We start from the raw sequence: 17,405 nt of genomic DNA, 5'->3' as shown, positions 1-17,405 counted from the left end.
CATATGGCCATGTCTGAACTGGGGTGGCAGAGTGGGCTAAAGAACGGTGATGGATCAAACCCAGATCTGTTGACTGGGTGTGAGTGTTTGATTGGTTCTGATGCTCCGTCCATCACCACCTCCTTTTGTACCGCTCATGTGAGTGCAGCTTCAGGATTGGCCGCAGGGCAAGCTGGGAGCCTGTGCCTGCCTGCAGTGGCGAAGAGTGGAAGAGCACAACGCGATGTGGAAGCAGGTAAGTTTATTTTTTTGTATTTTTTGTCTGCAGTTGTCCCCCACACCCCTGGCTCTTTTGTAAATGTTTATTTGATCTTCATTGTCCAGCCCGTCCGTGCCCCCTCCTCGTCCCCTCCCCACCTCCCCAATATGAGCCGCTCCTGTTTCTATGGAAAAATAAGAGCAAAAAAATAGGTGTATTTGCATGCCGGGCTGACTTTCCACAGTGCACAATTGTACATTTACTCATTGGTGCAATGGCAGTTTTTATCAATTGCTGCCCTCAATAATGCATCTGGAAATCTGAACTAGGCTCAGCTTTCCTGGCATAATGCAAGAGAGTTTGGTGAATATGGACAGATGATAAATATGCATCATAGAGAATTAATACTCCTACCACTGCAGGTTTACAGTTCTCATTGTGAATCAGGCCTTGTGTGTTTTAACCAGGACTGGAAAAGATCACTTTTACCGAAAAAATTATCCCACAAACAGAACTATTACAGTGACACTACTATATGACCATGTATTAGCTGGTAACAAGTTGCAAACTACATTACAATTGAAGGATTCATTGGTCCTATTTAGTCTGTAAAATTATCAGTGCCTCCAAGGGTTGAGCCTTGCGGGTTTCGAGTGTCTCTAAATAGCATATGCTATAGTGGACTTCACCTATATCTATGTAAAGCACTCTATTACGTTCTCACGTAGTATACCGACTAGCCCTAAAATGATGGGTATGCACAACCATGACTATTCTCACACTCTGTAGAACACTTAATTCATACATGCAACACCTTGCTGGAGGCACATTTTTGAAGCTCACAAACTGCACTCAACACCGGTTTTCTCTTTCGATGTGCAATCCTTCCCTTCTCGACGGTATTGTTTCGATCGCGTTTTCCAATCACACGCAAACCTTCATCTTCGAAGTCTTCCATTCCGGTCGTCGACGAAGGCCTTTGGGCCTACCTGGGTCTCATCTCTGGCTCATGGAAAGGATGCCATTCAAAAAGTGTCCTCGATGTGGGTCGAAGTTTCCCCACACCGACCTACATGAGGTGTGCAACCTCTGCCTCTCACCGGAGCACGAGGCCAGAGACTGTCCAGCTTGCGCCTCCTTCCACTCCAAAAAGACCATACGGGACTGACAAGCTCGTCATCTTCGATCCCCGTCGACATCTTTCAAGAGGGCGTCGATGTTCCGGATCAGGGTCGGGTCGAAGAAGTCATCATCAGCGCCTCCGAAGCAGATGATTCCGACGTCGAAGACATCACTCCAGCTCAAAGCGCCATGAGTATAGAAGTCGACCCCGACCCACACCCCCCTCGACACTGTCAAAAAAGGCTTCGGTACCACCTCCACCTTCGGGCCCAGGTGCACACCGAGACAATGCTTCCCATGCCCCACCTTCGGGCCCGGTAAAGAAGCCTATTAAGCCTTTAGGCGACTCGGGCTCGAGTCAGCCTACCCTCGGTACCGAAAAACAAACTCAGGTACCGAAGAAGAAGGCGTCCTCGTTCCTCATCCACGCCGACCACTGCTTCCACATCAAAGCACTCGGCGTTGAAGGCTAGCACCAGTTCCTCGGCACCGACAACACCCTCGGATCCTACTAAAAAACGCCCACCAAAAGGCTACGATTCTTCCAAGCCAAAGACCTCGGAACCGAAAAAACAGCAACCGGTTTCAACTGATAAAGACACTTCAAAACTACACGGTTCCAAGTCTAGAACCGCTACTGAGTCGACGCCGAAAAAACGTACGCCACCGAAACCCTCGACTTCAAAGAATCTGTCTCCCACAGGTGAACTGTTTCGTCCAGATCCTACCCAAAAGACTCTAATGAAGGATCCTAAGACTGGTCATTTAATGCTTAGCATCAAGAAAAGACCCCTGGAAACGCCTGCGCCCGCACCACCACTAAAGAAGAGATACTTTGCTACCTCTCCATTAAGGAGCCCATCTCCTCTTCTTCTTCCTCCTCCTCCTCCTCCTCCTCCTCCCCCACCACACCGCTCTCCCACACCATCACCTACCCCAATAGATGATGATGATCACAACAACACCTCAGATGATGCAGGGGGAGGTGCGGACGAACAACCCCTTGGGGACCCTACACCTACTGGCTCCCCTGACCCCTGGGATGATTACAGTGTCCCAGATGTCCCTTACACCCCACAGGATGATATTTATCCCTCCAGGCCGTCCCCTCCAGAGGACAATATCGGATTCAACCAGCTCCTTCACAGAGCTGCCCAATACAACGGGGTTGCCCTGCATACAGACCCAGTAGAGGAGGATTTTCTTATGGACACCTTCGATACTACACAAAGGTCCACCTCAACACTGCCCATGCTTAAAGGGGTCATTAAGCACGCACCAGAGATCTTTAAGGACCCAGTTAGAGCTCGAGTCATCAAGTTGAGAATAGAAAAGCAGTATAAAGCTGCTCCTGCTGACCCAGTATACATTAAGGGCCCCGCACCACTAGACTCCCTAGTGGTGTCTAATGCAAGGATGAGAGCAAATTCCCAAACATCAGGTGACGCACCACCACCAGACAAGGAATCAGAACTCCTAGACGCCTCTGGCAAACACACAGCATCACAGGCAGCTAACATTTGGCGCATTGCTAATACCCAAGCGCTGCTAGCCAGATATGACAGGGCACATTATGATGAGCTTGAGTCCATAATGCAGCACCTCCCTGACAAATATAAAAATAGGGCCAGTGAACTCATCCAGGAGGGTAAAACCATCACTAACACCTCCATCCGGTGTGCCCTAGATGTAGCAGATACTGCCTCAAGGGCAATAAAAACCAGTGTCCTTTTGCGCAGGCAAGTCTGGTTACGCATATCAAGTTTTAAACCCGAGGTCCAGAGTTCTATACTCAATCAGCCTTTTGATGAGCAACACCTATTTGGCCCCAATGAAGACACCGCCAAATCTATGGGAGCCTTGCAATCGCAAGCTTGCAGACGGTCCTTTCATCGCTCATCCTTCAGAAGCACCCATCGAGGCTACTCCTCTGATAGCCCCTCCACCTCTTACAAAGCTCCCGCCCAATCCACCTTTACTAGAGGTTACCAAAGGGGTGGTTACAGGGGTAACAACAGCAAAGGCAGAGGCAAAAACAACATCTCCACCCCCACCCCATGACTTCCCTCCACTTCCCCCCGACCATTCCAATCCAGTCAGGGAAGACTCCACTATTTTCTCCCTGCCTGGTCAAACATCACTTCAGACAGGTGGGTCCACCAAATAATTCAATCAGGCTACTGTCTTGAACTAACATCTACCTCCCCAACCATACCACCCAACACCATCCAATATCACAAGAACATCTGTTCCTATTAAAGCAGGAGGTAATCTCCCTCCTACAAAAAGGTGCAATAGAACTAGTTCCCCTGCACCAACGAAACAAGGGAGTTTACTCCCTCTATTTTCTCATACCATAAAAGGACGGATCTCTAAGGCCTATTTTAGACCTCAGACCCCTAAACCTATGCATACACTCAGACCACTTCCACATGGTCACACTTCAGCAGATCCTCCCTCTGCTTTCCCAGGGTGACTTCCTTGCTACTCTAGACCTCAAGGACGCCTATTTCCATATTCCCATTCACAGCGCTCACAGGAAATATCTCAGATTCGTAGTAAACGGTCAGCACTATCAATTCAAAGTACTCCCATTTGGAGTCACCACAGCACCAAGAGTGTTTACCAAGTGCCTAGCAGTGGTGGCAGCACACCTAAGAAGACAACACATCCATGTCTTCCCATATCTGGACGACTGGCTCATAAAAGCCAGCTCATACAAGCAGTGTGTACAACACACTCACGCCACTATTCAACAACTTCACGACCTGGGGTTCAAAATAAATCACGCCAAGTCCCAGCTGCAACCGTCCCACACACAACAATACCTCGGTGCCACAGTAGACACCTCAAGAGCGCTCGCCTATCCTAGTCCCGCCAGGATAGCGAGCATGCAAGTTCTTCTCACCAGATTCCAACCACTACACTCTCTTCCAGCTCAAGTGTTCATGCAACTCATAGGGATGATGGCCTCTTGCATATTCATAGTGCCTCATGCAAGACTCCAGATGCGTCCTCTCCAAGAGTGCTTAGCACGCCAATGGAACCAGGCTCAAGGTCAGCTAACAGATCTGGTGTTGGTAGACGGTGGTACCCATCGCATTCTCTGCAATGGTGGAACACCAAGAACCTTTCCAAAGGGCGACTGTTCCCCGAGCCAGTTCCTCAAATAGTAATGACAGCGGACGCATCGCTCTCCGGCTGGGGAGCTCACCTACTACATCACACCATGCAGGGCAGGTGGACACCTCAAAAAAGTTACTCCACATCAACCACCTGGAGTTACTAGCCATATTCCTAGCCTTAAAAGCATTTCAAAAACAAATATCAGGCAAGACTATCTTAGTCCGCACTGACAACATGACAGCCATGTATTATATCCAAAACCAAGGCGGAACACACTCTCTGCAGCTCTCTCAGCTCGCACAGAGCATATGGATGTGGGCTATACCTCAGAACATTTTTCTGCTAGCCCAATATGTCCCAGGAGTCCAAAACACAATAGCCGATCTGTTGAGTCGTCAAACACAACAAATCCACAAGTGGGAACTTGATCCACAAGTTCTACAACCGTTTTTTCAGATGTGGGGGCAACCACAGATAAACCTCTTTGCCACCCAAGAAAACGCCAAATGCAGAAACTTCGCCGGCAGGTATCCTCACCCATCGTCCAAAGGCAATGCGATATTGATGAACTGGTCAGGCAGATTTGCGTACGCTTTTCCACCTCTCCCACTCATTCCACTAGGGGTGCGCAAACTACAGCAACACTCCTTAACGTTCAACCTAGTTGCTCCGACTTGGGCCAGACAACCATGTGACACCACACTGCTGTACCTCTCCGTAGTTCCGCACCAAAAATTACACCTCTCTCCACGCCTCTTAACCCAGAACCATGGAGAGATCCAACACCCAAACCCAGCTCAGCTCAACCTAGCGATCTGGCTCCTGAAGTCCTAGAATTCGGTTAACTTAACCTTCCTCCTGACTGTATGAACGTCATCAAAGGAGCTAGACGGCCTACCACTAGAGCATGCTATGCAGCCAAGTGGGAAAGATTTGTAATATACTGCCATAACAACAACACTGATCCCGTAGATGTTTCTATCCAACACATCATAGGCTACTTACTACACCTCCAAATATGCAACCTAGCCTACACGTCTATCAGACTGCATCTTGCTGCCATAGCAGCATATCTACAAAATAGACAACATCTCTCACTTTTCAGAGTACCTGCCATAAAGACCTTTATGGAGGGACTCAAGAGAATTATTCCCCCCAGAGTACCACCTTCGCCTGTGTGGAATTTAAACATCGTTCTCACAAGACTTATGGGGCCTCCATTTGAACCTCTACATAAATGTGAGCTACAATTCTTAACATGGAAAACTGCTTTTCTAGTAGCCATTACTTCTCTACGAAGAATTAGTGAACTGCAAGCACTAACCATTCAAGAACCCTTTCTGCAGATGCATCTTAATAAGGTTGTTCTCCGAACTAATCCTACATTCCTCCCTAAAGTCATTTCTCCCTTCCACCTCAATCAATCTGTGGAACTGCCCATATTCTTCTTGCAGCCACAAACAGTCGCAGAAAGAGCTCTTCACACCTTAGATGTCAAAAGAGCACTACTGTACTACATAGAGAGAACACAACCTTTTCGTAAGACCAAATAACTGTTCGTGTCTTTCTCACCACCACACAAGGTCAACCCCATATCAAAATCTGGGATAGCTAGGTGGATTGTCAAATGCATACAGATTTGTTACCACAAAGCAAAACGTACATTATCTGTTCCTCCTAAAGCCCACTCTACACGAAAGATAGGGGCTTCAATGGCATTTTTAGGGAACATTCCCTTAGGTGATATCTGCAGAGCAGCTACATGGTCTACACCGCACACATTCACTAAAAACTATTGTGTCGATGTGCAAACTAAACAACAAGCTAGTGTGGGCCAGGCTGTACTCAAAACACTATTTCAAACTACTGCAACAGATACTGGCGGGATACTGCTATACAATCTATGCACAGTGTGTAATCTGCAGCTCATATGCCTCGAACGTAATATGCTACTTACCAGTATGCATCTGTTCTTGGCATGTAGAGCTGCAGATCTACACACGCCCACCCGCCTCCCCGGCTATCTTTATCTATTCCAGTATTATCTTTCTTAGATACAGCATACATGGGCATCTTTCCTGTTTCTTACTAAACTCCATCATTTCCCTGCTGGCGGAAAAACAATCTGAGGATGGAGATGATGCCCATGCGCACTATGATCCAAAGCAGGAGTCACATACCTCGTGACTTCCGAAGACTTTCCAAGACAAAAACAAGTGCAAACATCCGGGCCCAACACCAGATGGTGATCTATGCACAGTGTGTAGATCTGCAGCTCTACATGCCAAGAACAGATGCATACTGGTAAGTAGCATATTCCATTTTGTTGAGGAGACGTCAGGGGTGGTGGAGGCAGGCAGTGGCACATGGCCCACTGTCCTCTACCCCTGAGACTCTCAACTGTCTAAATGTTCCACCATTTTGGCAGCATTGAAATTCATTGTAGTGAATTCCTGGTTTAGAGGGTTACAAAACGGAGCATATGGAAAGGGCAATAACCAGTTTTAGTCACAATATAAATTGTTTGTTGCTGGTGCAGTTCTAATTTTAAGAGCTGTGGTAAGTTCTTAGGTGATTCTTACTTGTGTAAAATACTGAACCTCTAGAATTTGAGCCATTTTTTAGAGAAAATAGTCTTCTCTCATGATTTTCATCTCATGATAATTATGAAAAGTGCTGCAGAAGCCAACATTTTAATAAAGTTTGGATAAATAATCTGATGTGGAACACAGTACTGTAAGTGAACACAATTAGAGGTTTAATTTGGCATAAAATGTATGCTTAGTGCTCTAGGAAGCTAAAATGAGAACATAATTCTATAAATTCACAAAAATCTTCTTCATCCATATAAAAAATAAGTCTGACATTTTCAGTGAAAGATGTGCTTCAAAAACCAGCAGCAGCCTTTCCGTTGAATCCTCAGTTTTCTGCTGCAGCTTCACCCTAGAGTTAAAATGAATTACTGGAGTAATAACATTCTGTGTTCAAGACAAAGTTCAGACACCCCTGAAGGCCATTTTACTGAAACAGGAGCAGCTGAATTTAAAAGCATTTCCTATGAAGCAGGTTAAATTAGATGGGCTTTGAGATGCTTATAAAGATATGTGATCAATATGAGGAGACAATTGAGCATATGCTTTGCACATGTTCTAAATTAGTTAAACTGCAGAAGAAGTACCTCAAACCAATTTTTATTCCTAATGGAATAAGAACTATTAAAGACACAAGGACATTAAGTGTCAAAGGTCTGCCAGATAAATGCATTGGTTGTAGAATTAAATTCCTAAAACCCACAGAACATAATTCAAAAGATGTCATAAATGTTCAAATGCTACACCTGCTTAGTTCTATTTTTTAAGTTTTTTCCAACGTACTATACACTTTATTGAGAAATCTGTTTTATACTAATATTTTAGGTTTATTGGGGAGGAACTAGTTATACTGTATTATTGTACAACGTTGTTAAGTAAACTAATGCAATAAAGTATAATTCAATTTGTTTCGGTCACTCAGTCACCAATCCATGCAATCACTCAACCACTCATTATTTGAAACATTCTCACATCTATCAACTTGCCTATCCACACACACGTCAGAGACTAAACACCTTCTCTCAGAAAAAGATAGAACCAATCGTTTTGTAAATGCTTGAAATATTTGCTTTGTTCATACTAGGTGAGTGAGCAGCACAAGGAAAATGCAGTCCTCAAAGGCCGAATTTTCACTCTTGAAGAAAGCATCAATGTCCATGAAACTGAGTCAAAAGCTAGCCGAGAGACAATAATGAGATTAGTTTCAGAAGTTAACAGAGAGCAAAAGAAGTCTGCATCAAGCACCCAAGAAATTGACATTCTCCGTAAGGTATACTTTTTTTTTTACAATGATATACACGATTACAAAATAAACGTACTATGCTGTTTTTGTTGAGGTGCTATATAAAAATAGATATTACTATTATGAAACCCACATCCATTCGTGTCTACTTATATGCTTATTTTATGTATTTTATGCCTTAGGTAATTTTAACTAAAAAACAGGTCACAAATGTAAAAGCATATTGCACCCATTAAGAACATTTAGCTTCATAAGGAAATCACGATGTTTTGACCTACTCCGGGAATTTCAAGGTGAACAATCCGCACCTCTTCATTATTTTGTTTTATTTTACATCTTTCAAAAGTGCTGTCCGTGCCAAGGCGAATGTGCTGAGTGACAAAACAAGCTTAACACATTACTTGAAAGAACCACTAAATCACCTCTAAACCAATCCCATTTAATGCAAAAGGCTGAATATGAAACTACAATTCATAACCTATGCACTTAAAGAGACATCCATTCACTCCAGGAAAATGCAATCCTGAGTTCCAAGTGCTACACTAGTCAGTAGCCTTAGTTCTGGAGACTCTGGCTCCTCTGGAAATTTACAAGTTGGAAGCAAGATGTGGTAACTATCCCAGATGTATGGTTTCTGTGATCCAGAAGCATACTTCCTTATTCCAGCCACAGCAAAGGGCGTGCTCCCCCGGAACAAGAAAGATAACTGGGGTAAACAGAAAGTAGCCTTTGTAAACTGTTCAGGCTTTCCTAAAGGCTCAGGTCTGGTGTGTCTTGGTGTATCCTTAGGCCACACATGGGCATGATTCTGAAGGCAGAATGCAAAAGACACACAGATGATGGATGGAATGCAGAGCAAACCAAACATTCACCCGCAGTCAAGAGATCTGGGTTAAATCCATTGTTCTTTTGCTCACCATGCCAACCCAGTTTAGACCCAGCCATATGCAAATCAGCCTTGACCCTGTTCCTCATGGGAACAGTCCAGCCCGAACTGCCAAGGCAGGTCCTCCCTGGATCGGAAACAAGCATCCTGGGACCGGTTTTGGGGCATCGCCCCATATCAGTTAGGCTAGCTTGAATCCAGTGACACAGTGAGCCTGGGATCCACGTCTGGGCATTCTGGATGGGCTCACAACAACAGCGGCCTTGTGTCTCTATCAGGACTCTTGGTGAGGTAAACATCATTCTCAGCTGACAGCAGTGCTGCTCGGCAAAGAAACCGAGGACCGTAAAGATGAAGGGGCCACATAGGCAAAGGGGAAGGTCAGCTTACATTAACAGGGAAGGACAAATGCATCTGTAGAAGTAACGGTTTGCTGGTAAGTCTCTTGAGCTCTTCTTTCGCCCCTTAAGGTCTCCGTCATAACAAAATGGATTTTTTCTTGGAAGTTGAGAGAGATGGAGAACTTCGGTCTCATTCTCTATGTGCAGCTTCTTGAATCATTTGGGCGGTGGAAGCAGCATGGCTGTCTTGGCAGGCTCCTCAATACAGACAGCAGGTATTTACCACAGGATACAAAGTAGCTGAGCTTTTAGAAGTCTGTACCAAGAGTCAGGAAGATTGCCAACTTCCAGAGTGATGGATCATTATGCATGCCAGAGAAAGGGAGGACAGTTCCTAGCAAGCCTCACAGCCCTGGAGATACACAGATACACGGGGAGCCTCAGCCAGAGCCAAACCAAAACAAACACCTCAGGTACACACAGGCATACTGGGAAACCTACATCTGCACTTGGGGAACAGTGAGGCATTCCCAAAATGAGAGACTACATTGCTTTAGCAGGAAGACTCAGTAGACAGCTTCCCTAAATCGGGGTGGAGTTAAACAGTAGACCCAAATGAAATTTAAACACCAACGGCGTAATCTCACATAATTTCTGTCATTTGGCATTGCGCTGTTTATGCAAAATGGCCGAGATTATTACATTATGACAAGTCATGTATTGAGATGTCGTTCTGGGTAAACACCCATAGCAGGAGCATGGAACAATGTGAATGAAGGGAACCAGAGCATCTGTTGTTCAATTTTGCACTTTTTGTAGCACAAAATGTGCCCTCACATTGAAAATGGGCGCAAGGGCGCATATCTAGGTAAAATACAGCGCAAAAACTTCGAATCAAGATTTTATGTAATTTCACTTCATTTTTCAGGAATTTCTCATAATTTCCCTTTATGCAAATTACAGCCCTCAAAAATGCCTATAACCCATGGCTATAAATCAGCTTCAGTCAACTGTAAGTCATTTCATGCCATGGACACGGAAAAAAAGGAGTCATCCATGTTAAAAGGAGGTCCAGCAGAATTGAATATTATCCTAAGAAGATTACATGTTCCAAAATCATGTTCAACACACTTCAGGGAACTAGTTAAATATGTCTTCTGAGAAGTTAGGAAACATACCAGGTATGCCGGAGCCCATGATATGAGGAACAGAGAGGTAGAGGGTTACTGTGGCAGGACCTTTTATCCCTGCATCTGGCATACAATATTACTCCTCTCGTATGCATAGCATCTGTAATATAGTACTCAGTGTCCCTCTTCTTTTTTAGCTAACAAAAGAAATAACTTACTAACTGCATTATAAAACAATATTATTATCTACCAACCCTCATGTGAATGTAGCCCTAGAAATGCCACTAGTACCTGCGAAACTGAGAGCCATCTTTTTTTCCTTGTTGCTTATAAGCCTAAGCCCTCTGGCAAAGGCGTGGGGTTGCCTGGCCCCTCCACACCTTTTCCTTATTTTAGCTCATTTTCTTTTAGCTTTCTGTTTTCTTTTCTTTGCAGCCGCAGCCCGTGCAGGTAAGAACGTGGGGCAGTGGAGCCGGGTGGGAGGGATTTAGACAGACGATGACGAGGGAAAGTTATATAAATACTTAGGGCCATATTATCAAGGAACGGCAATAACATCATCGCTGCTTTAGCGGCAGGAAACTGCCGCTAAAGCAGCGATATTGGGCTTGATAATATGCCCTTGAGAATTCCCATAGAGGCTCAGGTTCCCACCAGAACCTGGGCTTCTTTGGGAATTCTCAAGGGCATATTATCAAGCCCATTATCGCTGCTTTAGCGGCAGTTTCCTGACACTAATGCGGCGACAATGTTATCGCTGTTCCTTGATAATATGGCCCTTAATCCCCCCTTCCCCCAGCCACACCGCTCTTACCTGCATGGGCCCCGGCTGTTTCTTTGTAATTGTGCTGAGGTTGCCTGGCCTCAATTGTATTCTGTTGCAGTTTTTTATTTTAGCTTTCTTTCTTTTTATAGTATTGTTTCATTTTGCTTGTTTTTCAAGTGACTACCGCCTGGTTGGGGCCAGAGTCAGGAGTTTGTTTACTTCTGTTGGCAAGGCTCTGCCTGCCTCTGTGTCCAATTAAATGGTGGCCGCAGAGCCCTTGCCCTGCTAGCACTGAGAGCATGCCAAAGACAAACCCGACAGCACCTGTTTGTGCCCAACCATGTCCAGTGGTCAGCCCCTATGCTGGTGGCCCGGAATTACGGTAGAGAGCCGCTCATGTTCTCCAGGTCACTGCCATCCACTGTATCACTTGTGGAAGAAAATGCTTCTTCTGCCGAGCAATCCACCAGAAGAATCATCATCCTCTCCAACTCTGCCTAACAACATCTTTTCACCGATTACAATGGCTCTTCAAAGTAGTCCTTTGTTTCACTAGCAGCAAATGCATTGTGCTAAGATTCCACTAACCACACTGTTCACACTATGCAAATCTTCATACTCACTCACACACTGAACCGATCTTACAAGCTGCCAACAAAAAAGCCAAGTCACAAAAGTATTGTTTGCACTGTAACGCTCATAACCGTGTCTCATAATGATCAGAATCCTGCCCAATTATTCCTGAAGTAGGTCCCATAATGCTTATTACTTGAATCCTATATTTCCACAAAGGCTCAATGTTGCATTTTTATTTACCGACAACATTTCTAATTTTTATTAGAATTCCACTCATTTAATTCTTGTTCCTCTAGTTGTTCCTCATCTTTGCTTTCTGGGGTCATCAGTCAGTGACTGAGTGGGTGTAAGGTTTCCTAGGGAAGCACATAAGAAACCAGGGCGGGAGAAGAAATTCAAATAGGGAAGGCAGTGAATAGTGACTCCTGGACCTAAAATGCTCCTTCTTTCCCCACAACATCCGATTCCTCAGGGTATATTTCACTACTATTTCTTCCTTCACAGTTAAGCCCTGCAACTACTTCGTCCACTCTTACCTCCTGTTTTATTACTTCATACATAATGGCTATATAAGCTTAGCATGTCAGACATAGCCTTACATGTAAATGGTTGTAGTCTGGTATATTGCAGAAGGAATATCGAGTGGCCAGCATATTGTGACCCAAACTAAAATATAGAGGAGGTAAGTGCAGAGAAACAGGTATAGATTAACTATTCTTAACTCCTTATCCACTTACCGTAGAAAGATACATATATCATCAAGTCACTTGGATGTGGAGTTAGGTATAGGAAATCTATACATACTTACCTGGGGAAACAGCCTTTACCACGAAGGCTTTTCTATGCGTTACGTTTACAACGGTACACTTACCTCGTAAACGTCTTCACAACACGTATTGCTTTCACGTCCGTCTTTACCACGCAAGCAACATCATCACGGAACGTCTTCTTCCTCATCCGAAAAAATGCGTCAGTCCTTTTTTAGTGTCGGCGAAGACGTGAGAAAAAGGCAAAAAAAAGAAGAAAGGGAGCTTGGGGGGGGGGGGGGGGTCCCCCCCAAAAAGAGAAAAAGCGGGGTAAAGGAAAAATCGAGGTAAAGGCAATGCGTAGAAAAAACATTCCGTTGTAACGCATGCGTGGTAAATGCATGCGTTGCAACGGAATGCGTAGTAACGACATATATTCACTTACCTGTAGATATTTTGGTCCTGGATATTCTAGTCGCGATATTGAGACCACTCAGTATTCCTACTGATAATGTTTATGCCCAGTGAACAAGGACTTTACCTAGCTACACCTGTGTGTATTTTCTACAATTTGCTTTATTTATTAGACACTTTTCAACACATTCTTATATCATAATAGATAACCGTATTTGATCTTTCCCTAGGACTTGGAGCTTGCCAAAGAAGCTAAACGAAATCTTGAGAGGGAGGTGAAAATACTGCAAGATAGGCTAGCGGCTAGCCAGCGAGCGTGGGAGGCATGCAAGCAAGAGTTGAGCCATGTGAGGATGAGCTCCAGTGAACTGGGTGGGAGCCTGAAGAGCATTCAAGAGGAGGCAAAGGCAACTCACGGATTTCTTAACGCATTCAAAGAGCGAATGGCAGCCCTGCTGAGCAGCAGTTCTGTCACAGTCAAGCCCACCGAAGAAGCTATTGTTGAGAGAATCCGAGATGTGTTCAGCAAAGGAGAAAGCAAGAAAATGGTAAGTTGGCAATTTGTTTTATTTTCGTCATTGCCATCTGCCTCCTGTGCAAAACCTGGTTACATGTGTTGAATTCATCATGGTAAAATATGTGTTACTTTGTTTTCTCGTTTATGTTTATTGCTCGGTTGCTTCTTGAATGAGTACTCCAACTCCATGTGTAGAATAATGATGTGTAAGCGTCGTGTACATTTACAATTGGTTCCTAGAGGAAACATCAATTACAGCGCAGTCATTACATCGGACTGCTTTTACAACGCAACTCTTACAACGCAACTGCCTTTACATCGCATGCCATTACAACGCATGCCATTACAACGCATGTCACTACTACGCATGCCATTACAACGCATACCATTACAACGCATGCCATTACAACGCATTATAAGGTAAGTAATGGAGATTTTTAAGTTTTAGGGTGGGTATGGGTTTTGGGGTAGTTGTGAATAGTAATTTTTACCCCTACAATATCCAACACTGTACCTACTGTTGCACTCACTGGAGTGGGAATAGTAATTTTTACCCCTACGCTATCCAACACTTTCCATACTGTTGCACTCACTGGAGTGGGAATAGTAATTTTTACCCCTACGCTATCCAACACTTTCCCTACTGTTGCACTAAAAGTATTATGCGAAGTAATGGTATGCGTTGTAATGGTATGTATTCTAATGGAATGCATTGTAATGGAAGTTCTTAAAAATGCATTTTAATGGCATGTGTTGTAAAAACATGCGCTGTAATGGTAGTTGCGATGTAAAAACCATGTTGTAAAACCATGCGTTGTAATTGTTTCCGTTGTAGCGTCATGTATTCGTTCCTGGTTATGTGAGTCGTACATTTACAATTGGTTCCTGGTTATGTGAGTCACATCTGTATAATATCAATTTATTTTGTAGCAAATCCATATGTCATTGCAGTTCACATATTATGTCTTTTATTCCCACATTTTTAGCATACCACAGGTCGCAGAAAAAAAACAGCACATGAGTACTCACTCAGATCTATTCCCAGAACACAATATCCAAAACCTTAAAGAGGAGCCCATTAAAGTTTGAATTTAGAGTTACTTCAGTTTGCTGTTTTTATGGCAAACAGTCACCCAGGTGTTTCACATTACTGGGGCATAACTGTTGATGGCCCTGTAGAGTCAACGTGCTGGTTAATCAGTGTCTGCTGGTGAATTTTGAATGTGGCGGGCGTAAACATTCCAAATGTACATGGGACGAGTGAGAGAAGCAGCAATCTGGCTTCAAATATACAATTCCTTTCTTAGGAGGCATTTAAATACTTTCCCTGCTTGGGAGACAGAGCCATGGCTGAGCCCTTGGTTCATCTTGCATGGCTTGGTTCATCTTGCATGGCTTGCTCATTCAATATAGGCCATCCATGACTGCAGCAACAATAACACAAGCAGTTATTTTCAGGTTTGTTGTTGCTCCTGTCATATACCTAAAATGGAAAACATGCATATGTTTACATTAATCTGTATTTGTTACTTCCAAATGGGAAGAGATTTTCCGTTAAGGACTGTAAAACCCGCACACAGCTGTTTTTCCTTTTCACGTTTCCATAATCGTCTAACTTGGTTATAAAAATGTGCGTTCTCAGCATAAATGAAAAGGAAAATAGAATAACTGAGATACATTTATGGTTTTAAAGTAGGCAACGGCAACAGCAATAACACATCAATCAACTAGTGGTGTGATTGTTCCGCAGTCACTAGCAACTTACTTTTATTGAACAAGCAGTGCAAGAGAAGGCACTGGCGAGGTTAAAAAGTAAACAAAGTTATAGTAGCACTCACCCAAAGACAAAGAGCTCTTCCTCTGCAACAACATGCTCTTCAACACATCTTCAACCTATGAAAATGAAAGCCAGCCTCCAGAGATTCCGAACTCCTCCTCCAGCCTACCCCATAGCATTGAAAAGAAAGCCAGCGGTGGTGATAGTCAAGCAGGTGGAGCCCACACTTAGGTGGTTACCACCCACTCTTAATTTGTCCACATCAATCTGCTCTGCCCCGGCTCATAACTTGAATTGAATGTTATTTTGACCCCACCCTGGGCTACAGCATAAACGCCTAAATGCAGCTATGCTAAACCGTCCAACGCCCATCACAGTAATGTCACTGTCATGGCCTGTGCCTGTAGGGCGTGGACTTTCCTTGCTCGACACATGCGCTGGGCTCTCCAGTCCTAGCACCAACCCATTATCAAACATAAAACCTTTTCTACTGCTTCTCGTCTCTCGCTTCTCGTAGCTGCTTGAATTCTCTTCTCCTCCACATTGGTGGTAGGACAACACCCCTCATGCCCTTGACCACTGTCTGCCCCTGTAGTTAATAACATAGGGCTTTATATTGTGCCTAAGCATTTGATGATTGAAAGTATCAAAGAATAAGCAGGAGCAAAGTACAGATTTTGGAGCCACTACTGAGATGGCCGCCCTCTGATGCTGTTTATACTTAAAACCCGGCAACAGAAGGAGTAACTCTGAGTGCTACACTCATTGTTATAAAACTGCCAGTGGGGCTGAGGCACACAGCAGAAGCATGTTCCTATTTCACTTCACCACAAATTAAGCCAGCATTGTGCCTTGACCAATTACAGTGACTAGATGGCCAGTGACTATCCATTTGACCATTTAGTGATGTCATAGGAGAAAAGGTTCTACCTTTAAAACTGGATTTTCCTTGACACCTTAGCACAAGGGTCACAGAGAAGTATTTACTTATGTTGGGTAATTTTCACCATTAACAAGATTGTATATAGAGGCTTAGGTGCCGGCTAACTTTATAAACTGGCCCAATGAAATCATCAAGCAGTCAGTCCAATGTTTAATGGTCAAATTAAACAGGGTAAGGCGAAAAGCAAATGAAGGTTGAAATTAGGAGGAAGAATTTGTGATTTGATGGAGAGTGCAGACGTACAAAAAGGCAGATATGACAATTGGAGCAAGGCATTACACTTTTTTAAATAATTTTGTGTATTATATTTTCAGTGGTAGATAGCAAACAAGAACATACTGAGGGTTACAAGCGTTATCCACAGTACACATGACAAATCAATTCACATAAGAGCATCATAATTAAAGTTTCTTGTAACAGAAAGAGACATGTAGGCTAGGCACAATACAGCATAGTTGTTCAAAAATCTAGGTGCCGTAATGGCACTGGTGTGAGATAGGTCCATACTCCAAGGACCCGGCAGGTCGAGGGAGGCAATGAATAGAGGAAAAGACAGATAGGGGGATGTATGACTTCAGTCTGAGTCTACTGATTCCAGGGTGAGTAATTAGTCTTGTAATGGCAACCATAGGCCCTTTCGGCCTAGACGTGAGGGCTGCAACAGTGCATAGTCTACACTAATCTTAAAGCAAGGAATCTTGTTTTTCAGCTTGGCAGAGTCTCTGCGGCAGTAGGCAGGCAGGTTCGGTGCTAATGAGAAATCAACCGCTCTCCGTCAATATCAGAAATAATAAGTGTTAATGGTGGGAAGTCATCTGGGGCCAAAGGGTAGGAAGATTATCGGGGACGTAAGGTATTATGGACCCATCGGAGGACCAAGTGGTACATAATAGAGGCATTTTGAAATTTATCATTGTCAGTGTGTGGAAGTATATAGCCATCAGGGTAAACATCACCCATGGTGCGTAGGCCATAATGATGTAAGGTGCGTTGAACTAGTTTCTCACTAGTAAGGGGGAGCCTGGGAT

At 44.1% G+C, this 17,405-nt stretch overlaps 1 protein-coding gene across 1 annotated transcript in view; it reads left to right on the top strand.

Moving 5' to 3' along the window:
- The window catches only part of CCDC170 (coiled-coil domain containing 170), a 244,970-nt gene that overhangs the window by 76,280 nt on the left and 151,285 nt on the right, over positions 1-17,405 (top strand). The window contains exons 7-8 of the mRNA XM_085611791.1: positions 8,123-8,308; positions 13,371-13,688. Of these exons, the coding sequence (XP_085467917.1) occupies positions 8,123-8,308; positions 13,371-13,688 (504 nt within the window). The remainder of the gene's footprint in view (positions 1-8,122; positions 8,309-13,370; positions 13,689-17,405) is intronic.

The sequence above is a fragment of the Triturus cristatus genome, chromosome 6, assembly GCF_964204655.1.
Source record: "Triturus cristatus chromosome 6, aTriCri1.1, whole genome shotgun sequence".
Lineage (NCBI taxonomy): Eukaryota > Metazoa > Chordata > Amphibia > Caudata > Salamandridae > Triturus > Triturus cristatus.
This window is presented reverse-complemented; position numbering and strand designations above follow the sequence as displayed.